We start from the raw sequence: 15,463 nt of genomic DNA on the forward strand, positions 1-15,463 counted from the left end.
GCAGTGGTTCAACAGGCAGCCCAAATGGTAGCCGATTTGGGGTGTCAGAAAGCCTACGAACCAAGCGTAATATTTGAGTGGTAGAAGAGGCTGAAGTTTTACCAGTTATTAAAACTAGAAGACCGGCCCCACGAACCCCTCAATTGGGACCCATAAGAATGTCCCAGAAACAAATGTTCAATGACCTCCTCTGGGCAGGTATTCAATTTGCCCAACCATGCTCTCCTTCGGCTGTGAAAACAACTGAAGAATGAACAAAAGTTCCAAAACTACCCTAGAAAACCGAGGGTAAGATTTATAGAGTGACCACTGATGGTAACCTGGAATCTAGAGGACTTCGTTGTTCCGAATACGAAAAAGAGGCCGCCTCAAGTAGCTCAGGCCACGATGCCTGAGATATCAGAGGTAAAAGACTTGAGTTTGGCCCATTTCATGGCGTGATGAGGGACGTCAGTCCCCCTAGGGACTCCAGATGAGACCGGAGACCCTACATAGAAGTAACAATATATTGGTCCTAAAGGAACGTTCAAGAGGTTATGGCTGTAGTTGATACTGGGGCAGAGACATCTATAATATACAGAGATCTGACGAAATGTAGAGGTGAAAGAGTGATGACTGGAGGTTCTGGGGGACAGACCATTCCGGTCACCCAAACCTGCTTAAAATTGGGGGTTGTGCGTCTCCCACTACAGGAATATAAGGTATCTATTGCCCCAGTTCCAGAATACAAATTGGGAATAGATATCTTCCCAGTTCCAGAATATATATTGGGAATAGATATCTTGTGGGTTCTGACTCTCCACACAACCGTGGGAGAGATCAGGATCTGACAAAGATGTATTAGTATCTGGGCGATACAGACAATATTGAGAGGCCATGCGGAACATGAGCCTATTTGTCTGCCAAAGCCATGCTGGATCACTAATGTAAAACAGTATAGACTGCCGGGTGGGCAAGAGGAAATAATGAAACAATAGCCCACATTGCTAGAGGATATAGATCTCTCCACAGATGGCAGGTTGATTACATTGGGCCTCTCCCTTGGTCTGAGGGGGTAAGATATGCCCTGACCCACATTGATACTGTAAGTGGGCTACTTCAAGCCTATCCAGTGCCAAAAGCAAATCTGGAATATACCATCAAGGCACTTATTAAACTGATGTCTGCATATGGGACACCTCAAGTTATCGAAAGCGACCAAGGGACTCATTTTACTGGTGCAATGATACAGCGCTGGGCAGAAAAGAACAACATCAAATGGCGATTCCACCTACCATATAATCCAACAGGGGCAGGCCTTATTGAGCGCTATAATGGCATTCTCAAGGCTGCCTTGAAGACAGACTCCCAGTCCCTGCAGGGGTGGACAAAAAGACTAGATGAAACCCTGCGGGACCCAAATGAAAGACCTCGAGATGGCAGACCCAGTGCCCTAAAAATGCTGCAAACAATATGGGCCACCCCTCTATGGATCCAAATTACAGGTACTGATAATCAGGTAAAACCCCAGCTTGGTAATGAAAACAGTCTTCTGCTCCCTGCCCCTGAGAATTTAGAACCAGGAATCCATCAGATATTGGCCCTGGAAGGTGCAGGTAGGATCCAAGTGATGTGGCCTACTTGCACCTTGGGGGAGATTATTGGAGGTGGGAGGTTCAGTAGCCCCCTCGGTGATAGGTACGTGGTTACTGACACTGTGGTCAGTGCTCCAATCTTCATTGCCAAAGGGACACCTATCATGTCCCTATGGCTGATTAAGACGCCTCCTTTGGCACCAGATATAGTTCAACAACCACAGATATCTGGCCAAAGGGTATGGTAATGGCTACCGAGGGATAATCTGGTACAAGCTGAAGTATTGACCCAAGATAAGAATACGGCCTGTATCCTGCCATGGAATGTGGTCCTTCCCCTCCTGGTGCCTTTGAGACATTTATATTACTCTCCCTGAGTCTCTCAGCCTCTTGGATCACCGGAGGATGATTCACTTGAGATTGATGAAACGCAGATAGACTTGCACCTCATGATGGCTTGTCTCCAGTGACACCTACCAAGCACTGGCCCACGGAAGACTGTGAACCTCCATCAAATCATCACTCCGATTATATCATCATCCACTGCGACAGGAAATTGTATCAGCGTCACGTTGAATCTCTGTAATAAGGAAAACCTCACCATTGGTTCACGCTGTGAATTGGTGGAGTGTATGGGAAATTGGTAATTGCAGCCTGAACCTCTGATTAATCAGCTGCGACAAGTGTTGGGTCAGCTGTGGGAGCACAGATGAGAGTAATGTAGCTGTGCTCCCAGAAAGGGTGGAGCTTGACTCCATCTCCTCTAGACCTCATTTAAGGGCTGACCACCACTAAGGCAGCATCTCTTGGAGATTGCTCCCTGGTGGAGATTGCCTCAGCATTTCCCAGTGAAGGCATCCATTTTGTTGAGTTTTTCCTTATAAATAACCTTTTGAAACTCCATTGCCATCGTTGTTGCCATCGTTGTTGCCATCGTTGTTGCCATCGTTGTTGCCATCGTTGTTGCCATCCTTACTTGCCTTGCCTTGCCATCCCTACTTGCCATCTTTGTTTCATTCCACCTTACAGCATCCTATGGGCTGTTGGTCTCCTGCTCAGTGGCAGTGCGGTAAGGGGTGCTTTGTGTGGTGGGTGCTCATTGCAGGCTGGGTTTGGGCTCTTGTTGTTTGGGTTCTGGGTTGATCCTGGCCGGTGTAGGGGAGAGAAGGAAGGGCTGGAGGAGAAGGAAGCCTGGGAATGGCCAGAGGTGTGATGGTTTGGGGCCAAATCAGCCCCAGTTGGGAAAGTCAATGTGAGCAAATGGAAGACGATGCATGAGATGGTGACAAAGGCATCCTGGATCCATGTGGCACAGGGAGAGCCCTTTCACTAAAGACAGAAGCAAAGAAGGTGTTCAGTATTTCTGCCTTCTCAGCATCCCTCGTTACCAGAACACCCCCCTCACTTAGTATGGGGCTCACATTCTCCCTAGCCTTCAATTTGCCGTTAACGTACTTAAAAAAGCCTTTTTTATTATCCTTTATCTCCTTAGCTACATTCAACGCCAGGTGGGCTTTAGCCTTCCTGGTAGCATCTCTGCAGTCCCTGGCTATGTTCTTATATTGTTCCCATGTGGTCAGACCCTTTTCCCACATATCATGTACTTTCTTCTTTCTGCGGAGCTTGTACATGAGGGTTTGTTGTTCAAGCAGAATGCATCTGTTTGCCCCGTTCCCACTCTGCTTCATTTCCTTACGGATCCCCGTAGGGCGGTGGGACCGGGGAAGTGTCAGAGGGAGCCCCGCTGCGCCCAACTCTGCCTGGAGACGGATGACGCATCCCCCCGAAGTCGCCCCTCATTGGCCCTCCCCGCCCGGCTCCGGGGTCGCTGCTGGAGCGTGGTGCCGGGTCCCCCATCGTCCGGCGGCAGCAGCCATGGGGAGCGGGCGCATCCCGGCGGCGGTGGCCGTGCTGGTGGCACTGCTGGCCCAGTCCATTCCCGAAGCTGGGAGCGCTGGGAGCTGGGAGCGGCCCTCGGGTGAGCTCGGAGCCGCGCTCGGGGCAACGGAGGGATGGAGGGCGGGGGGCGGGAGAGCAGTGGTTGGGGGGCAGAGGGGACGAGGAGGGGGCGGGGAGTCGCAGGGGGGCTGCTGTGAGCCCTGACCGTGCCGTCTGCCCGCAGCGTTCTTCCTCTACGGTATGCTATCTGAGTGCCACTTCCTCAACGGCACCGAGCGGGTGAGATTTGTGGAGAGGCACATCTACAACCGGCAGCCGTTCACGCACTTCGACAGCGACGTGGGGATATTTGTGGGCGATACAACGCTGGGAGAGCGTCAGGCTCAGCACTTCAACAACAAAACCGAGTATCTGGAGTACAAACGGGGACAGGTGGACAACTACTGCCGGCACAACTACAGGGTTGGGGATTCCTTCACGGTGCAGAGGAGCGGTGAGTGCGGCGGGGCACAGCGCGGACGGACGGGCAGGCGCCGCGCGGTGGCGGTCGGTCCGCAGCGCTGCCGCCGTGCCCCGCAGTGCAGCCCAAGGTGAGGGTCTCGGCGCTGCAGTCGGGCTCCCTGGGCGAGAGCGACCGGCTGGCGTGCTACGTGACGGGCTTCTACCCGGCGGAGATCGAGGTGAAGTGGTTCCAGAACGGGAGGGAGGAGACGGAGCGCGTGGTGTCCACGGACGTGATGCAGAACGGGGACTGGACGTACCAGGTGCTGGTGGTGCTGGAGACCGTCCCGCGGCGCGGGGACAGCTACGAGTGCCGGGTGGAGCACGCCAGCCTGCCGCAACCCATCAGCCAGCACTGGGGTAAGGCTAGAACCGGGGAAAGGGGGAGAAGGGCGGAAGGGTCGTTCCCCTGCGATGAGCCCCCGTTATCGTCCCCGCAGAGCCGCCGTCGGACGCGGGCAGGAGCAAAATGCTGACGGGCGTGGGGGGCTTCGTGCTGGGGCTCGTCTTCCTGGCGCTGGGGCTCTTCATGTTTCTGCGCAGTCAGAAAGGTGAGCGCTGGGGAGCGGGGCTGAGCAGGGAGGGGGGTGGGCTACAGTCCCTCTGACGTCGTCTCGCTGTGTTTCAGGGCAACCCGTGGCCACTGCACCAGGTAACGTCCCGTTCCTTTTCCCCTTCCTATTCCCGGCCCCGAGCTGGGCTCAGCTCTGCCCGTCTCCCCGCAGGGATGCTGAATTAGCTGCTGCTCCGCCGAGACGCTCCACCGGCACCCCCCGCACTCCCGGCCTCGGGTTGTCCTCCTGTTGCCTCCACACCCTCCCCCGGGGCCGCCTCATCGCCCGCTCCGTGCCCTCCCCAAGAAGAAGTCGCTCCGACGCTGTCCCGTTGTCTGTACATCCATGGGGACCTTCTGTTGAGCGACGGCAGGGGGAGGAAGCGGGCGGTCTGTGCTCTTCTATTCCGTTCAGTGCCAGAAGGTGGTTTGGGTCCTTTAACCAAATATACTCTTTTATGGCATCAAATGACCAGAAGGTCTGTTGTACACGTAGGAGAGGAGGAGAGCATCGAAGAAGCGTTTCCTGTGAGCAAACAGCATTGCTTTGTTCCGCGCTGCCCCATAGGCGGCACTGTCGGCCTTGGTCTGGAGGAGCGCATTGCCCTCCCGTTGCTTCCGAGAGCAGCTGCAAGCGGAGCTCTTTGCCTTCGTTTCTTCCTTCTTGCGCGGCGTGTTGGGCTCCGGGAGCAGCTCAGGTGCTGATGCACAAGTTCTTCTTGCTCGTGTTTTGCAAGGCGGGTTTGGTGCAAACCCAATTCCTGCGCTGGCTGCAGTGGGAGGAGCTGAGCCCGGCGTCCCCCAGGTATGCACAGGGACCATCGCCTTGCACCTGGAACCTGCAGGGATGGACAGACAGACACACACAGACAGAGCTCAGCTGGTGGGGAATCGCAGTGCTGAAACCAAACAGAAAACCATTAAGTCAAGAGGAATCTCTTCTTCCTGCCCCACTTCTGCTGCTGAATGAACTTCTAGGACTCAAAGCGGTGCAAAGCGCCTTCCCCACATCTCCTCACCCCATAAAGCAGCACCAGAAATGCTCCCGAGGCTCAGAAATGGACATTTGAGGGCTGGAAAAGCTGCAGCTTCCAAGACAAAGATGGGAACTCACGGGTGAGAGGAAGGAGAGCGGTTCAGCCATTGCCATGGATGCTCTTGGCCTTCCCGTGTGAGGCCAACCCAGTGGGGGGAGCTGCCTTTGTGTCTCATTGCGAAGCTCTGCAAAGAGAGGGAACAGATCGTGGGATGCTTTGGGATGTTCCATTGCCTGCAGAACCCTTTCAACCCATGATCTCAGTGCTTGAAATCACCCAATCCATTATGGAAGCTCATCATCGTTAGGGCAGAGTGGCTACTTGATAGTTTTATAGCAAGACGTATCCTTTTTCCCCTTGAACTTTGGGCAGTGGACCCGTCCTACCCTCAAGGCAACCACCATCCACCTCCTCAGCCCGACATCAGAAAGGAAACCCTGAGAGAGCAGCCAAGAAGCCCTCAAGAGGCCAAGATCCATTGATGGCTCCTTTGTGTCCCGCTCACCAAGTCCTCAGCGCTGTCCAACACAGCCAAGGAAGCCCCAGGAGCAGAGCAGTTGTTGTGGCTGGAAGTCCAATTGCTTTCATCCTCTGAGAAGCGGTAGCACTTTCCTCTGAATCCAATCCAGTCGAAGGGACACTGAGCACAGGGCTGGGGATGGGGCTGGAATGCCTGCACTGCCGTGGACAGAGCCAAAGGGATGAGACATGGCAGCAGCTGTGCCTTCAGAATGGCTGGTTTAAAGGATTTCCAGCCTCAAAGTGCCCTCAGGTGGAGTTATCAGTTCTGAATGGGTGAGAACAGAGTTCTTTTGGTCCTCCAGACCTCTGGGCTTGGTGAGATTCGTGCCAGCATCTCTTGCTTCTTGGACAATCAGCAGAGAAACGGCCCGTTTTTCACCTAAATAATCCAATTTGGGGCAATCTGGGTTCAAAGAAGCCCCAGAGATGGGGTTGGTCTTGTGGAGGAAGGTTTTCCTGCCCACTCTGATGCCCTACACTTATAGGGCACAGCTCCTTGTATGTGGTTGTGTGAGCACAGATGATCCTCCATAGGGCCCAGCCCTGTGGTTGTGTATCCTGAGGGCACAGATCCCACCGTGGGATGCACACCATGACCCCAAAGGGTTTTCTCTGCTCTTTGGAACCCTCAGCACTCACCTGCAAAGGCAACAGCAGTGATGAGCAGCACCGTGAACAGCGCTGCCAACGTCAGCTGGATGGTAACGCATGGCCTATGGCTGGGACCTATGGGAGAAGAGACCTCCAATGGGTCAACAGCGCAGCCCAGATGTGAGCAGCAGACCCCCAAAATGCCTTTTTTTCCCCCAAATACGGCCTCAGGGAGGGTTAATTATAATTAATGACAACAAAACCATCATAGAATAGCTTAAATAGGAAGTAATTAATGACAGTAATACCAAAGAGGTGTGTTCAGGGCATGGCTCTGCTGTTACCTTCCCTCCTGCTCCGTTCTGTGCCCCCAGAGTTGGGATATTCCCTCATTTTTTCCATTCTGGTTCTTCCACTTCACCTGCAAAGCAAAACTTCCCCCCATCAGCAGCGCCCCACAAGCAGAGACCCATTAAGGATCCATTTCTGGGTGCTAAAACTCATTGCAGTGACTGAAAGGAAACGCAATTCCTCCCCCTGTGGCGATGATGGTCATGCAGAAGACAGCAAGGAGAAGTGCCAGCATTGCCAGGGATAGGCAAGGAGAGAGACCTGAATGTAAATACAGTGTAATATATGGATAAACCCTCCCCTAGAATCCTCCCCCCATAAATAAACAACAAGAACAGCCACATCAGCCCCAGTCTATGGGGAAAAACAGAGCTTTCCACCCGCCACCTCCCCCCATGCAATCACATCACCTCCCATTGCCACTCATTGTTACCACCTGCAGTTAAACACCCCCCTCCCCTTGCAATGGGATTATCCCCATTGACTCAAAGCCAGGCTCAGCAAGAATATAGAACCCCAAAACCTCCCCGCTGACCCCAACCCGTTGCCTGTGTCCGTCTGATGCTGGATGTAAACAGAAATGGTCTCAAAATGGGCTTTTTCAAGGGGGATTTCCATTAAAAGGCAGCAGGGCAGATGGGGAAGGGGTGAGGGGAGATGCCCAGCAGCAGAGTTCCCATGCAGGACGCAGCAGTTTTGCTGCCAGCAGCAGGAAGCAGCTTCCCCTCCTTTCCCTGCTGGGAAATCACTCCTTTTTGCTGCCTTTCTTCATGCTTCTCACCCCCGTGTTGCACACTTCTTCCAGCTCACAGCACACTTTGCATCCCCTCACACATCACTTCTCCCTCCCTCACAACCAGTGGCTCCTGCCTGCCTGCAAAGCAGCTGCTCAGCTCTCCTTTGCAGTTTTTATTCCCACAGACCCCGTGCAAAACCCACCTCCATCTCCATCCTTTCTTCCATTGGCAAGGAATGGGATTGCCCAATCCAAATCAAACCCATCCCTTCCGCTATTCAAGCTGCTGAGCCACAGGCTGGGGGAGAATCAGCACATATCGCCTTCCTCCCCCCACCCTGATTAGCAGCCAATACACTCTGAGCCCTAAAGTATCCCAACTTGGGGTCTTTGATTTCTTATGGGTACATTTATGTGTTTATTAGCAGTGATTTCCCAGATCGTTGCTGCTTACCCCACTGTTCTGCATCATGTTGCTCAGTGCCACCGCTGAAGCCAGAGGTGTTTCCATCCCTCAGAGAGCTGCAAGATGAGCCGTGGGCCGTGGCGCCCCAAAGGGAAAGGCTGCAGGGCTGCATCTACCCCTATTTGTTGTGTTGGTGTTTGCTTCTGTTGTGATCTGAAGGCAAAACCAAGACGACCAAGCGCAGTCAATGCCATTTCCTGGCAGTGGACGCAGGCGGGTTGGTCACCAAGCAAGAAGTTGCTGCGGGACTTTGTCATTTTGGGGCCGTTGTGGTGAACTTCTGAGCCATGGATGAGGAAATGATGAGCGCTGATTCAAGGCATCCTATGGGCTGTTGGTCTCCTGCTCAGCGGCAGCGCGGTAAGGGGTGAGAAGGAAGGGCTGGGGGAGAAGGAAGCCTGGGAATGGCCAGAGGTGTGATGGTTTGGGGCCGAAATCAGCCCAAATCGGGAAAGCCAGTGTGATCAAATGGAAGATGATGCATGAGATGGTGGCAAAGGCATCCTGGATCCATGTGGCACCAGGGCTGCGGAGATGCCATTCCTGCCAGCCACCAGCTGCCCCACAGCTGGCTGGTTTCACAAGACCTGGGGGCTGCTGAGCTTCCACCCCGTGCTCTATGGGACCTGCAGGGCCTTCCCCACCTCCAAAACCACCCATGGAGGCGATGTCCCTGTGTCCAACCCACCTCCAATGGGAGCCCATCCCGTGCTCCCTGCTGCTGTCAGCCCTCTGCACCACCTCCTTCCCCATTGGGAACCACTGGGAGCCACTGGGCAGGGTCTGGGAAACCCAGAACTGGAGGAATCAAGAACTGGTGCCATCATGTTCTGCTTATACACAGCATGGGATCCAATGGGAAGGGTCTGGGGGCCTCAAATTGTGGAGGAAACAATGCAGCCATCAACTTCTGTGCCAACATAGATGCTATTTAAAGAGATTTGACTTGGAAATCATTATAAATGACCAATAAAAGGTGTTTTCTTAAGAACCAAATGTCATTTTTCACACTGTTGGACTCCTCCAGGTCCTACCGTGTGCCCCCACTGGCACCAGATCTTCCTGAAAGCCTGCATGCTGGAGCTGCTGCTGCTGCTGCTGCTGCTGGTGGGGCTCAGCGTGTGGGGTGAGTGACCAGATCCCAACCACATCCGCTGCACAGGAAACCAAAGCTCTTCTGAGCAGAAAACACCTTCTTGCTGCCCAAAGCCGGGTTGGGGTTTTGCAATGGGGTTGGGGTGATTACCCAGTAATCCCAAAGCATCACTCAATGAGAGAAACACCCCATGCTTATATCTGGGTGGGCGATAAAAGCATAGCTTATATATGATTTTATATGGCTGAATTGATTTGAGGCAACAGGATCCAGAAAGGGTTTGCACATGAGCTGTAGTATCCAAGCCCAACCCTGCTTGCTTTCCATGGGGTTGTCCCCATAGGGCCACGTCTCAGCCCACTTTGTGCCCCAAAGTCTTTCAGCAAACATCCCCACCTCCAAGCGCTGCCCTGCACTGCCCTGAGCCCAGCGGGAGGAATGGGATGGAGCTGAGTGAGAAGAGCTCCATTGAGCAGTACTTCTGCCAGCAGACATGGAACAGCTCTGCAGGTAATGGCCTTGCCAAGGCAATCCTCCTGGCTGGGATTTCTCCCACCTGCAGATGCTGACGGCTCTTTCTCTCCAGCCCCTGCTTCCTGCCTGCTCTGCCCCCAGTTCTGGAGGCTTGTAGGGGACCGATGCTACGGGCTTTCCATGGAAAAGGGGATCTGGACACGAGCTCAAAAGGAGTGTGAATATCAACAGTCTCAGCTGGTGGTGCTCCGGAACGTGGCAGAAAAGGTCAGCATAGAGCAGGGAACTGGAAGGGACCTGGAAACGTGTGGGTTTGGTGGGAGAAAAGTGCTCTGGAGTGACTGGGTGTCAGCAGGAGGGTCAGTGTTTCCAAACCCAAATGGGGCTGAAGCATCAGCAGAGGGGTTGTGGTCTGGATGATGGCCTTTATGGTGAGGGGTCAGCACGTGGCAGTAGGCACATGGGGTTGGGGTCAGGTTCATTGGGGTTGGGCTTGTTGCTATATAAGAGCATCAGGGTTGAGGTTGGGGTGGGCACATGGGGGTTGTGTCCCCTTCCCACCCTTCCAACAGGATGAAGGATGGAAGCAGAGCTCAGGTGGTCACAGCAGTGCCACCATCTTGGATTGAAGCCATTCCCACCCATTGAGCTACATGAGAGCCAGGCAGCATTCCAAGCATGGCTGCTGTCTGCATCCCATCTGCTGGGGGTCCAACAAGGCAGACTTGGTGGCCCTGCACCCCAGCAGCCCCTTGCAGAAGGATTTTGGTGCCATTTTTACAGGAGGAGCTGAAGGAAATGGCAGGTGTGGGGAATCAGCCGGTGTGGATTGGATTACAAGTGTCCGGCAATGAATGGCAATGGGTGGACAAGTCGTCCTTCAACAGCACAGAGTGAGTGTTTGTGCAAGCATTGCCTGCCTCCTTCAAGGCGGGTGTTTTGGGTGCCAACAGGCTTCTTTGGCAGCTTTGGTCACCTTCCCGTGGTGGAGAATCACTGCGGGACCTTCAAGAACAGCCAAGTGGAGGAGGATGAGTGTAACGGTGAACACGAGTGGGTCTGCCAGAAAGAACCTCGACGTCTCCAGCCATAATGTGTAGGAGATGGAGGGGAACGCAGCCCCTCTCCCTGCTGTGTGCCCACCCCAAAAGCCCCAACCATTGGGTTGAAGCTCTGCAATATGGCTCTGGAAGGAGTTTGGGGCGTGCAGAGCCCAGCACTGCCCGGGCACACGGGGGGACATCACTGTATGCACTCATGCAATCAGCTCATCATCCTGTGTTATTTCTTGCCATAATAAATACATGAATAAATAAATCATGGCTTGTTGTTCAAGCAGAATGCATCTGTTTGGCCCCTTCCCACTCTGCTTCGCTTCCTTGGTCTTCCTGCAATAGGAAATCCATCTTGGAAGGGATGGGGACTCAGCCAGGATCACAGAGGTGACCCTGAAGGAGCAGTGCCAGGTGTGGGGTGAGACCCATAGCAGTGAGCACAGGATCACTCCTTTCTCTGCTCATGGTGAGGATGGGAGGGGGTTCAGCAGGAGTTCTGCCTTGGAGTTCTATAGGGCTGTCCCATAATTAGGGAGAGTCCCTTGGGAGAGACTCCGGAATGGAAGCTTGAGCACACAATATGGGATAATTGGGCCATTGAGATGCAAAGAGCAGAAATGTGGGATTTATTGTTATTATTATTTCTCCATCCTGCAGATGTGGGGGGAATGGTTTGAAGCAAGATGGGTTGATGCCTTTGCAATGGTTGGGAATGTTGAGCAGAGCCTAGTTTAGGGTACATCATTGGTGCCCCCTTTTGTAGGATTGCGTCTTTGCTGGGGAAACATCTCAAGATTCTATGAGAACCCTGAAATCTCCCATTCTATATGCCAAATATTGGCACCCTCACCATAGGGATGCTCGGTGGCACACCTATATCACTTCCACCAGCAGGAGGAAGTACCCCACATTACTCCATCATTGACTTCCTTCATCTCGTAGATCACAGGATGTTTTTGTTGGACTCCTGTTTCCATAGCAGACATTGAAGGGTTGGACCCATGCTGCTGTCTACCCGTGCTGCCCGTTCAGCCCTCAGAAATGAAAGCAGCAGGAAGGAAGTGAATTATAACAGCAGGCTGGCTTTGTTCACACCGCAACCACATCCTGGACCCTCACCCTACAAAAATGGTTCACCTTTCGTTCAAGGATAGAAGCAGCTTTGGGACAGCGCTCTAGAACTGCAATGGAGAGCTTCTGCTGATCCCCCTTCCCATCCTCACCATGAGCAGAGAAATGAGTGATCCTGAGTAATTCCTTGCCAATGGAAGAAAGGATGGAGATGGAGGTGGTTTTGCACGGGGTCTGTGGGAAGAAGGGCTGCAAAGGAGAGCTGAGCAGCTGCTTTGCAGGCAGGCAGGAGCCACTGGTTGTGAGGGAGGGAGAAGTGATGTGTGAGGGGATGCAAAGTGTGCTGTGAGCTGGAAGAAGTGTGCAACACGGGGGTGAGAAGCATGAAGAAAGGCAGCAAAAAGGAGTGATTTCCCAGCAGGGAAAGGAGGGGAAGCTGCTTCCTGCTGCTGGCAGCAAAAGTGCTGCGTCCTGCATGGGAACTCTGCTGCTGGGCATCTCCCCTCACCCTGCTGAACTGAGCTGCACATTCTTCATGCTCTGCTTTGCGTAACTGACCAATAACCAGGTCGGGACCAATAACTGCATACAGACACCAATGAGGTGGAACAGTTAAAAGGTGAAGCGACACATGCCTTCAACATCTTGGCAACCATGTCCATTGGCAAGCAAGAGAAATTCTATAGCTGCCCTATTCTGAAGGACTGTGTGTCTGCATTAGGCAGCTTGACAGACCAACATGCCAAGAGCTATACTAAGCAAACACCAGCTGCACCCGACCAGGCCCCCGTATAACGGTAACAGGGAATGCCTCCGCCCCTGCAGGAATAGACAGGCTTCTATTCTCAATAGCTTCCCTTATCTTTGACCAGTCCGTGACTTGATCACGCCTATCCTCCCGCCACATGGGGTGAAGCGATAACCACAACCCGCCCCATCTCTTGGAAGGGACGCATCCTCTGGCTTGTGCTCACTCCCCATTCCTCTCCCCCCTCCGAGGATACAGTGAAGGAACGCAGAGGAGGATACATCGTCTGCCGAGGATCTCCTACAGTTTCTTCCTGTATATCCTTCCCAAACTTTTTCCCATCTTCTTTCCAAATCTTCTTCCCCTTCCTCTCCTTCACCAACTCCTTTTCATTCCATTCACTCCATTTCATTCACCAACTCATTTCCCTGTCTCCTTTTCTCATCGATTAACCATTTTTTATCCATCTTCTACTCCATCTCCTCCACCATCTCCTTCTCAGTCTCCTTCCTCTCTCTCCTTTCCCCAACTCCTTCCCCCCTCCTTTCCTCCAGCACAGATGGGCTTCACATCCGGCTGCAGTCACCCCAGTTTCTCCCATCCCTGGAGGACCCTCCTGGCTCATCTCGTGGCTCTGCAGCTCCTCCATCTGGGATCAGGTAGGGGTCCTGTGGGGCTGTTGTGCCTAGCAAAGGTGTTGCTGTAGGGCCAGGAAGCAGCTGTGGGGCAGGGAGTTTCCAAGCCCAGCAGCCAGCCCTGCTTGGGTTTTGCTTTCTCTTTGGTTCTTTCATGAAACAAGTGATTTTGGGTAGAATTTCTGTCTCTTCTCCACCTCCACCACACGCTGTGAGTGGGCTCCCACCCCCAGGATTCCTTCCCTACTCCCTCCTGCTCCCTCTCCACTGCTTTGACATGGGATGGAGCACACACCCACTCACCCTGTGTCGCTCCATGTCCCCATGTTCACACAGTCACCATCTCACCATCTCTCTGTGCCCTTCTCATTGCCCAGCCCAGCTCACAGTGGTGGCACCAAACGATCATGTCACTGCCATCGTAGGACAGGACGTCGTGCTGCGCTGTCATTTGTCCCCTTGCAAGGATGCCTGGAGCTCAGACATCAGATGGATCAAGCACGGATCTGCTGGGCTCTTGCACCACTACCAAAATGGAGAGGACCTGGAGCAGATGGAGAAATATAAAGGGAGGACAGAACTGCTCAGGGATGGCCTGTCTGATGGAAACCTGGATCTGCGCATCACTGCAGTGAGCTCCTCTGACACCGGCACATATAGCTGTGTTGTGCAAGAAGGTGATGCCCATGCAGAAGCTGTGCTGAACCTGGAGGTGTCAGGTCAGTGGCTGAGGTGTCTATGGATGGAGATCTGAAGGACAGCAGCCTTTGGAAGAGGTTTGGGCTGAATTGCCCCATGAGATTCTGGAGTTGTAGTGGGTGCACGGTGTGATTTGGGGATGGATCTGCATAGATGATGTGGTTGGGATGGGTTTCTGGGATGGGTTTCTTCGTGCATCAGTGGCTGTGGGCACACAATGCTGAGCTTCTTCTCCAACTGCGCCAAGCTGGGGACACTTCCATTGTGTGTCTCTGCTCCCTGGTTTCTGCCCCCTTGGGTTCCCAGATCTCCCAGGACAGTCTTGCTTTTCCACTTACGGGAATGTAAATGGAACCTAAGTCCTGAGTTTTTTTCCAGATCCCTTTTCCCAGGTCATCCATCCCTGGAAGGTGGCTCTGGCTGTGGTCGTCACACTTCTGGTTGGGTCAATTGTCGGCCTTGCTGTTCTCCTGAGAAAGTTCGGTGAGCTGAGTGCAGAGGGGACGGAGCACAAGGAGGTGTTGTGCAGGGACAGGGATGATCAGGGTGGTGCTGAGCTCTGCTCCATGGAGCTACACAGGAGGAGGAAGGGGGATTTTTCCTGAGATTCCCAGTGTTCATTAAATAAAGTTTAGCTTTAGTTTTTGGGAATGAAGGAAGGGGAAAAAGGAGATAAGTGGAAAGATGGGAAGGTGGGTTGACCGTGTGGCAGGTGGAAAGGCCCAGACACACTGGAGTCATCCCAACAAACCAAGCTGCCCCACTGACCACCTCTTCCCCTGCTTTGTTTTCCAGTGGCACTGAGAAGAGAGCTGAGTGAGTTCTTCCAACCCCTTCCACCACCAAAGTCCCATTAACAGAACTGATAGAAGACTGCAGAGTGCTGGGTTTATGCCATGGGATCTTTGGGGCCTTGGGATGTGTTGGGGTCAAGGGGTGTACTGGTGCTGTGGGTTGCACTGGGGTAATGGGATGTGTTGATCCTGATTGATCCACATGATCCGCTCTTGCCCAATCTGTTCCTTCCTATTGGTTTAATTCCTTCTTGGAATGTGAGTTCTCATTGGCCACTTCCCAGAAGAAAAAATTTGGGGTCTGGGCATGGAAGCAGCCATGGGATCAGAATCTGTTTCCTCTGACCATGCATTTCTTTTGCTTCCGTTTTGCAGAGAGAACATATGCAATGCTGGGTAAGTCTCCTTCCCCATACTGAGGGAATCTGGGGTCTCCCCATGGCATCAACTGTGGGATGCGCAGCTGTCCCCTCTGACCAAGCATTGCTTTCCTCTTTCTTTTCCAGCCAAAGAAAGAATGGGTGAGTTTTATTTGGCTAACCAAAGAACTTTGGGTCTTCCCATGGGAAACTGTTCTCCCTGACCATCTGCAGCCATTGTGCTTGTTTTTTCCTTCCTATTGGTTTAATTCATTCTTGGGACCCAAGTGGTCATTTGGCCA

At 53.2% G+C, this 15,463-nt stretch overlaps 4 protein-coding genes across 5 annotated transcripts; 3 read left to right on the forward strand and 1 right to left on the reverse strand.

Annotated features, from left to right (window-relative positions):
- Positions 1 to 3,423: 3,423 nt before the first annotated feature.
- On the forward strand, positions 3,424 to 5,059 carry LOC140263024 (class II histocompatibility antigen, B-L beta chain-like). The gene is made up of 6 exons (XM_072357757.1): positions 3,424 to 3,552; positions 3,697 to 3,966; positions 4,053 to 4,334; positions 4,415 to 4,525; positions 4,603 to 4,865; positions 5,024 to 5,059. The coding sequence occupies exons 1-6, from the start codon at positions 3,450 to 3,452 to the stop codon at positions 5,057 to 5,059; spliced, it is 1,065 nt and encodes a 354-aa protein (XP_072213858.1). The 5' UTR covers positions 3,424 to 3,449.
- A 92-nt stretch (positions 5,060 to 5,151) lies between these two features.
- LOC140263112 (C-type lectin domain family 2 member B-like) lies at positions 5,152 to 7,254 on the reverse strand. The gene is made up of 5 exons (XM_072357863.1): positions 7,022 to 7,254; positions 6,726 to 6,812; positions 6,070 to 6,242; positions 5,642 to 5,748; positions 5,152 to 5,366 (listed from the first exon to the last, which is right to left on the reverse strand). The coding sequence occupies exons 1-5, from the start codon at positions 7,077 to 7,079 to the stop codon at positions 5,222 to 5,224; spliced, it is 570 nt and encodes a 189-aa protein (XP_072213964.1). The 5' UTR covers positions 7,080 to 7,254; the 3' UTR covers positions 5,152 to 5,221.
- Positions 7,255 to 8,475: 1,221 nt separating this feature from the next.
- LOC140263118 (killer cell lectin-like receptor subfamily B member 1F) lies at positions 8,476 to 10,893 on the forward strand. The gene is made up of 6 exons (XM_072357869.1): positions 8,476 to 8,590; positions 9,258 to 9,356; positions 9,702 to 9,836; positions 9,913 to 10,067; positions 10,584 to 10,693; positions 10,767 to 10,893. Exons 1-6 carry the CDS (start codon positions 8,518 to 8,520, stop codon positions 10,891 to 10,893), a joined length of 699 nt encoding a protein of 232 aa, XP_072213970.1. The 5' UTR covers positions 8,476 to 8,517.
- A 2,007-nt stretch (positions 10,894 to 12,900) lies between these two features.
- Positions 12,901 to 15,192, forward strand: LOC140263133 (myelin-oligodendrocyte glycoprotein-like). 2 transcript variants are annotated; one of them, XM_072357888.1, is made up of 4 exons: positions 13,234 to 13,333; positions 13,687 to 14,028; positions 14,387 to 14,491; positions 14,804 to 15,192. In XM_072357888.1, exons 1-4 carry the CDS (start codon positions 13,234 to 13,236, stop codon positions 14,863 to 14,865), a joined length of 609 nt encoding a protein of 202 aa, XP_072213989.1. In that variant the 3' UTR covers positions 14,866 to 15,192. The 2 variants fall into 2 exon arrangements, with proteins under 2 accessions (XP_072213988.1, XP_072213989.1); XM_072357887.1 differs by lacking the exon at positions 14,804 to 15,192 and having other exon boundaries at positions 12,901 to 13,333; positions 14,387 to 14,680.
- The last annotated feature ends 271 nt before the right edge of the window (positions 15,193 to 15,463 follow it).

Source organism: Excalfactoria chinensis, chromosome 27 (assembly GCF_039878825.1).
Source record: "Excalfactoria chinensis isolate bCotChi1 chromosome 27, bCotChi1.hap2, whole genome shotgun sequence".
NCBI lineage: Eukaryota > Metazoa > Chordata > Aves > Galliformes > Phasianidae > Excalfactoria > Excalfactoria chinensis.